Below are 8,151 nucleotides of genomic sequence, written 5' to 3' on the forward strand. Positions count from 1 at the left end.
CGCAAATGTTATTTCACTTAACCAAAGCTTGCAAGAAAAGCACAGCCAACCTTTGTTTCTTTCACACACTGAATGTCCCTTTCTCTGACAAAGCTATGCTGAACTGGCTCTTTTGCATTTCTTATTGTTTATCCTTGGTTAGACAGCTGCTTGAGTCAGATTAGGGTTTATTTAACTAGAGTTGTAACTGACAGAACTTCAAATTAGACATCAATTTGGGCTTTGCAAAGCAGCCTCTAAGTGGAGTTTGTATAGTTAATACAAAGCATTGTTGTCTGGACAAAGTCAGTGAGATTCAAAGTTTGAATTGACAGTGATACAAAGGCTGTTTCCTGGTTTAAAATACATGAACTCTTACCCATCCTCTCCTGCCCTCCCCTCCTTTCTTTTTGAGGCTGTTCATGAATGCTTTACCTAGTTTAAATTAAAATGACTTCATATTATGTAATTAGCTACTGATATCATTAATATATTGATGCACATCCTTTAAAAAGAAAATCTCATTGTTAGTAGCAAGTATTGTTCATTAAGTTCTAGCAGATATATACTTTGTCTTAAAACGAAGAGAATTTGCTGCAAGGAAACCTTTTTATCTATTAATTTAAGCTGTATGGTAACATGTCTGACTACAGTGCCTGCCTGTTAATTTCTAGAATTGTGCTTCTATAATATCAGGTAACTAACATGGAACATACTTAATGACTGACATCTGTCATGCTATATATTCCATTTGTGATTCTACATTGCAGAATGACCTCAGACTGCTTCTCATGGCTCCATATGTTGCCACATATTGTCTTCCCCATGATTTCTAAAGATGTATGCCAATATTAAACATTTGCTCTTTAACTGCATGACTCTCTTTTTAGAAGCAACCTCAGATTTTATATCTACATGACACCAATTGTGAGTGCAGTTTTGTTGCTACAAAGATTGAAGGCCAGTTTCAGTTCCTTTTCAGAACTGCGCTCTAAATCAATAGAGCTTTGTGGAAATACAAGGCATATTTCAGACCTTAAAACATCTCTTTCCATTATTCATTATGTCAGTGGCACTCTGTTTTGCCCATGGATTTGACAACTTGTGTTTTCTGAAGAGACCCTAACATTCTGCTTCCCCCCCCCCCCTTTTTTTTTTTTTTTTTTTTTTTTTTGAAACTGATATGGGGATAAAAAATACTTTATACATTTATAACACATTGTGTGTAATACAAACTGACGAAAGTCAGGAAATCTAAGTTAAGGTTGACAGCAGCAGAATAGTGCATGTACGTGATATGCTGTTAATATTTGGGAGCAAAGGATTGGCTTTTTTCATCCTATCTCAATATTGATTAGCTTTCTTGATAGGGAATTTACAACTCTGCATGAGAGAAGGTGATTCTTCCCCCCCCCTCCCCCTACTGGTTCTAAATTATGATTTGGGTGTCTTGGTGTCTTCTTTTTTATTGGTAAAACACATTGCACTTAAACATCTTGCCTCAAGTGGATTTTTGCCGGGGGGGAGGGGGTTTAAGACTTGAAAGGATCAGAGTCTTGAAAATCAAGGAATGAGTTATGTTAGGTTTGTGTATTACAAACCTTAAGGAACTCTAAAGGAAGGGCATTCAATTGATATGAAATCTTATTTAAAAATTAACATTGGCTATGGCAGACAACTGATTCTCCATTTGATTTGTAAACTTTCTGTTTGAGCAGGACAAGCTATTAAAGTTAAAATTATGGAGGGGGGGAAGCAGAGGAACGCAGATGAAGAATATACGGATAGAAATTGTATAAAGCAATAAAACTGAATTAAAATAAATCATCTATCTTGCCCAGATTCACCAGGAGTAAGCATTCTATGTGAAAGAAACAATGTGGAGTGGGTTGTTTGATTTGGTCAATAATTAAATGTTCTCATGAGTAATTCATGGCTACATAGTTTAAATTTTGTATTGTGATTGCTGGTATGCAGAAGTTCAAAGGTGTAAAGCTTTGTTTGAGTCTAAATTTGTTTTGTAACAAATACTCCCAATGTAAAACAATTTAGAAAGTTTTTTTCCTGAAATACCACCAAAAAATGAGCAAGCCTTTAAATAGCGTCTTTTCACTGTCTGTTTATACACTTTGCTTCTTTATTCTGATCAGATGTACACTGAAACTATTTGATTTGTTTCAGAATCTCTGGTCTAATAGTTGTGGGAGACTTATTTTCTCCAGCATTACACCTTCAGTTGGAAGAGACCAGTGGATCGCGAGAGAATGATATGAAGTTACTCAAGAGAATTGTAGATTATGTAAGTGTCCCTTTTGCAATTAAAGCATATCTGCCCTTTAATTGTTAAAAAAGCAATAATTTTGTGCCAAGTCCTGGCATGGTAGTTGTTTGAATTACTGTATGACCTGGAGTGTTCCAGACCTCATTTGGAAAATAGAAATTGAATAGGGAAAACAGCAGAGGCCTGTGTTCACTTTTTGAAAATGTAAGTGAGATGGTAATATAGAGGAAATGGTGTAAAAAAACAATCACTGGAGTGGGGTGAGGAAGATAGCTCAGTAGTTTGAGCATTGGCGTGCTAAACCTAGGGGTTGTGAGTTCAGTCCTTGAGGGGGCCACTTAGGGATCTGGGGCAAAATCAGCACTTGGTCCCGCTTGTGAAGGCAGGCGGCTGGACTCAATGACCTTTCAGGGTCCCTTCCAGTTCTGTGAGATAGGTATATCTCTATATTTTTAAAAACTCACTTCCCCAGCTGCAAACGTCTCCTTTATCATCCACCTCACAGTGGCAGTCTCCCTCCCCATCTTCCTTTGATTTTGATCATCAATAAAATATTTGACCTTGATACTGGACAACATTAATCCATGTCATAGACACATTAAAACACAAGTTTCTCTTTAGCTTAAGAGAATGGATGTGTATGAACAGATTAGAGGGGACTTTTCTGAGATGCAGGTTATTTTTTATGAGTAGAGTTCTGTTGCTGTACTGAACCACTTGAGCTTCAGCTGCTGTATTTTTTTATAAAGTGTTTGTTTTTACAGGATGGAATTTTACATTTGAGTCCATGAACATATTCTTATTTGGCAGACTGTTATAATGTTTAGCACTTAAAGTACTTTCCATCATCAGTATACACTACTTCTCAAGACACCCAATTTGTCTTGTGCATTTTGGGGTGAGGGGAGGATGATAGTACTTGTTTTGTGCTTGAGCTCATCTAACTCATCCAAATTTGAAGAATGTAACTCTTTGAAAGAGGTGCTCTTCTGTTTTAAGAAACCTTTTAAATGTCACCGTTCATATTAAACAGTTTTCTATATGTGCCCAGTAACTGCCTGCCTTGGTGGTTTTAGTACAAGTTGAATAATGTAGAGCCATTATGCTGAGTATCTCGCTCTTCTGTTTTCCATGGGAGTCTTTATAAAAGAATAAGATAATGCTCATGGTATATATATAACCTACAATAACTTTTTATTCCTTAAAGACTGCAGTTACCTTATTCTCTGCCAGCATAGCTACAAATGTTAAGTCACAAAGTTAATCAGTCCTCTCTTAAATCTAGCCACAATAGTTGTATTGACTTCCAGCAGCAACGACTTCTACAGGCAAGGTTACTAGATACTGACGTGTAGTCAGCATATATTAACCAAGGTCAACAATTTATGAAGCATCCTAGGATAGAGAGAAATGTTGGTCCATAGAAGCAAAGCAGAGATACTCAACAGACATAGTTGGATTGCTTTAGTCCTTTTTTATTTTAAATATCACTGTTCTGTAAATAGGCAATGTAATCGTATTTGAAGTAACATTTTTGAGCTGAACTGAGACAAATGTGAAATTAAAGAAGCTTATCCTTAGCCTTCCCTGTTTGTTATATGTATATGTAAGAACTCCTACTGACTTATAAAATACCTAGGAGAGCAGTCATCATCATACTCCATTTCAGGCCTCCTTCTCTAAAAACCAACGTCACCACTCCTACAGCTTCTGACCAGCTTTTGGAAGGAAATGTCAAACCTCCCCCCTTATCTCTATTCTTCTAGTATAACACAGCCACCTATATTTTAAAAAGCCTCAAATGAGTTTCTAAAATTTTAAACTTTTAAAGGATGCATTGTGTGCAGGAATGTTTCTTAATGACAGCCAATTAGGGAAATGCTAATAATTCTCTTCTGATACTGGACTTGGTGTTGGTTTTGATGTATACTTCTCTTTCTGTATGAGATTCTGCCACGCTTGTCTTCCAGACATTAAATAACCACTGTTCATTACCATTACATTCTATGTGGTATTGAAGTTCCCAGTTGCATAACTGCTTATTTATATGTCTGCAGTGTATGAATAGAAGTATTGCATTAACTCAGGCCCGCTATCTGGAGAAGGAAGAGAAATGTCTTCCGCCGCCGAGGTGAGTGGAAATTCAGAAACCTCTGTTTCTTTTTATCCCTCTTGCATGAGGAAAACCACCTGACTTTTATAAAAACAAAGTTGTCTGTTTTAGGCCTTTTAATAGTTTGCCAGGTGAGGAATGGGCAATATGCTGCTTACAATAAACTTTAAATGGGTATTATGGCATGTTATAATGGTTTATTTACAAGATAATGTATCAAAGTAAACTGAATCTTCAATATCAGCATTGTATTGTTTTCACTACTACCCTGGCTGCTTATCACACAGGTTTTCATAGGAGGCCCATTGAACTTGAAAACACATCTAAATGTGGGAATAAGATGGTGTGTGGTAGGCAAGTGACATGCTCAATGCCTAATTGGAAAGAGATAGTATGACTATTTGCTTTGCTAGAGAGCCATTGCTTCACAAGTTCTCTATCTTGCCATATATCTTACTTGTCATTGTGCCCGAGTTCACGGCCCAAACATTGCCTTTGAGTGAGGGAGCCATTCCTTCACTCGGCTGGAGAATCAAAATATTGAGTGAGGGTCATATTAGTTTAGGATGAGACCAGATAGCAAGTGTGAAAAATCGGGACAAGGGTTGGGGGGTAACAGGTGCCTAATATAAGAAAAAGCCCTGAATATTGGGACTGTTCCTATAAAATCAGGATATCTGGTTACCCTATATTAGTTACATAAATTGAGTAAGAGTTAAGGCTAGGCTTTAGTCTATTGATTATTAGGATGAGGGGCCTGTTAAGTTAAGGACTTATCATTAAATGAACCAAACCCTTAGCAGCCTTTAATAATCTATGTAACATTTATTAAGAATGGAAAATTTAGTTACTCAGTTCAACATAATCTTGTTTATTAGACCAGATGTTCTAAACTGTCAGACTGTGTCTTAACCAAGGCCGCCAAGAGCAGGTTCGGGCCCCAGCAAGGACAGACCGGCTAAACAGGGCTGACTAGAGGCGGGGGGAAGCCGGGCCTGGAATTTTTTTGGGCCCCCCAGCAAGGGCGGACCAGCTAAACAGGGCCGCCAAGAGGGGGAGGGAAGCCGGGCCCCCTTCCAGACCGCCGGGCCCCGGTAATTTGTACCAGCTTTCTCCCTCCACCCCCCGCCCCCCTCGTTGGCCCTGGTCTGAACTAAAAGTTAAGAAAAACAGATGCTTGCTAAAAGTTAAACAGGTTGTTTTAAGAAGAACAAAGTACCTTAGACCCCAAATGTCAGGAACAAGTACTCCAGACAGCAAAGTAGATAAGTTGAGGAAAAGTAGCAAACGTATGAATAGGGTGAATGGGCAAAATGATACTGTTGATATGCGTGATCTGCATGTAATTGATATGAAGGAACAAGTAGAAGGGTGTTTTTATATAAAAATGTAGTATGTACATAGCATGAAGTATATAAGATATGACAAGGGAAATAAGTGGTTAGGTATGAGCATGCACAAATGTACAGGTTATATAAGCATTAAAAAAAATCAAAGCTACGCCAGACAGACTCACACTCTCACTCTCTCAAACCAGTCTGGATCTGGTAATGAAAGAAAGCCTTCCTGCACCCAATGATCAGGTAACTGATCACTGCCCTTTTCTTCTTTGTTTTATTTATGCATTTATACTATGTTTTAATTAAGGTGGTAGTATATTCTAAAATTCTTACATTAAAGCTTGTTAAATTGGTGTGAACCAAGTTTTCCACCCAACAATTCTGATATAAATTAAAACTGGTGCAGAAGAAACAAAGCAAGGAATAAGTGTCATTGCCCTTACAAGAGCCAACTCTTCTGGTTTTCTTTTTTCAGTATTCGAGTAGTGGTAACAGTGGAACAAACAGAAGAAGAATTGGATAAAGCTGCATCGATTATCAGGGAAGCTGCACAGTCTGTACTGAATTAAACTGCTGATTTGGATATTTGTATCCTGACATTATGAAAAAAATGTTTTCCACTGTATGATGTCTTGGCATCCACTCCAAAGGTTCCAGCTGTTTATGGCTCAACCATTGATGGATTTGAAACTGATAATTAACATGGTCCTTCCAGAATCATGTAGCTCTGGTGAGGGGAAGAATGATGAATTTTGGAATTACTAAATGACATACACCATATGTAAAGAGTACAAACTCTTTCTCTAGTACTGTTTTAAATTGACTATCATTATTGTACAGCAGTATTTTATATTGATTTCCCCCCCTCTTTCGTAAAGGCCTTACACTTTCCTCAGTCCCCTGAAAATCTAAACACTCCATTTCTCTCAAAAGATTGCTGAGCATTATGAGAATGTAGGAACTTTTAATATAATCTCGATAAAGTAAATTTAATTTTGTTTAAAATATTACCTCTTTCAAGATATTTCTAATATATTTAAAAGCTAAATAGTTAATGTATTAAGGCATTCTTGGTTTTGAGCTATACTAAGTACTTATTATTAAAATAATTAAGTACATCCTATATTTATATACTAAAACTTTCTTTGGTTAACCATTCCTTGAAACCAGTTCTTAATTGTTGTCCCTTAATAGTCCATTTTCCAAAAAGAGAGATTCACCTCAAATACAGTTTGATTAATGCATTCAATCTGTAAGTATATGTAGGTTTGACTGTTATGGATGAGGTTTTTCTTATAATTAATTCACATCTCGTTTTAGAATTTGCTACCTTTCACATACTGTATGCAGCCAAGGGGCTAAAGCAGTGGTGGGCAACCTGCAGCCCATCAGGGTAATCCGCTGGCGGCCCGCAAGACAGTTTGTTTACATTGACCATCCGCAGGCACAGCCGCCCGCACCTCCCAGTGGCCACGATTCGCCGTTCCTGGCCAATGGGAGCTGCAGGAAGCAGCGTGGGCCTCAGGGATGTGCTATGTAAACAATGTAAATAAACTGTCACGTGGCCTATCAGCGGATTACCCTGATGGGCTGCAGGTTTCCCACCACTGGGCTAAAGACTTCTAGTTTGAAGAGATCTAGGAGAGATTTTAAATAGCGGGGGGGGGGGACTAACCAAAATTTTGACCCCTTCTCCCCCACTATATACCAACAATAACAACGTGAAAGTTCTGAAGTATGATCTCTAAATTATGCTATTGGTTTACTTATCAATAATTATAATTTAGACTTTGATTTTCAGAAATGCTTAAAGGATTTTAGATGTACAAGTCCCATTGAGATACAACTGAACTTATGTACTTAAATTCCCCTAGGAGCTTTTGAAAATCTCCACCTTAAAGTTATGTGCAGGTTTGCAGTAAACACAGATGAGGGTACAAACATAACACCAATCACTTGGAAAACAACAACTGAGGGAGGGTGACATAATTTATTGTAACTTTTATAACTATTTGAACCATTACTGTGTACTCCAGGACTTTTTAGAAAGGCTAATTGTGTTTGAAAACACTTTTTTTGTATTCTGGGTTGTTTTATAATGTCTTTTTTTTGGTTGCTGCTACAAAGACTACAGTGCTATATTTGGGAAAGAACCTTGTTTAAATAAAGTTAAACATATTTGAGTCAAAACTTCATGTGTCACAGTTAAGTTACTACAAAATTTAAATTTTTGTGTGGAATGTTCTACATCAGACACTTTTTTTTTTTTTTTTTTTTTAGTCAAATTTTTCAGTACATAGTGAGGTTGTCTGTGTGCTGCCTTTCCAAGTATATCAAGATATTTTCATTCAGATACACCACCAAAGTCGTGTGGTGTTTGTGTTCTGCTTGGAATATTTTATAGTCATTCAGAGCCCTACTTCTGTAAGTGTTGACAG

General features: G+C 37.3%; 1 protein-coding gene across 5 annotated transcripts in view; it reads left to right on the forward strand.

The window, feature by feature from the left end:
* The window catches only part of SPTLC1 (serine palmitoyltransferase long chain base subunit 1), a 47,586-nt gene extending 39,683 nt beyond the window's left edge, over positions 1-7,903 (forward strand). For 3 of the 5 annotated variants that reach the window (XR_006175489.2, XM_065550374.1, XM_042854601.2), the window contains 3 exons: positions 2,161-2,278; positions 4,318-4,391; positions 6,189-7,903. Coding sequence is in view for 4 of the 5 variants with exons in the window: in XM_065550374.1 (XP_065406446.1) it covers positions 2,161-2,278; positions 4,318-4,391; positions 6,189-6,282 (286 nt within the window). In the remaining variant the exon portion in view is untranslated. The remainder of the gene's footprint in view (positions 1-2,160; positions 2,279-4,317; positions 4,392-6,188) is intronic. The other 2 variants (XM_042854599.2, XM_042854600.2) reach the window with 2 other exon arrangements.
* The last annotated feature ends 248 nt before the right edge of the window (positions 7,904-8,151 follow it).

Source organism: Chrysemys picta, chromosome 6 (assembly GCF_011386835.1).
Source record: "Chrysemys picta bellii isolate R12L10 chromosome 6, ASM1138683v2, whole genome shotgun sequence".
In the NCBI taxonomy this organism is placed as follows: domain Eukaryota; kingdom Metazoa; phylum Chordata; order Testudines; family Emydidae; genus Chrysemys; species Chrysemys picta.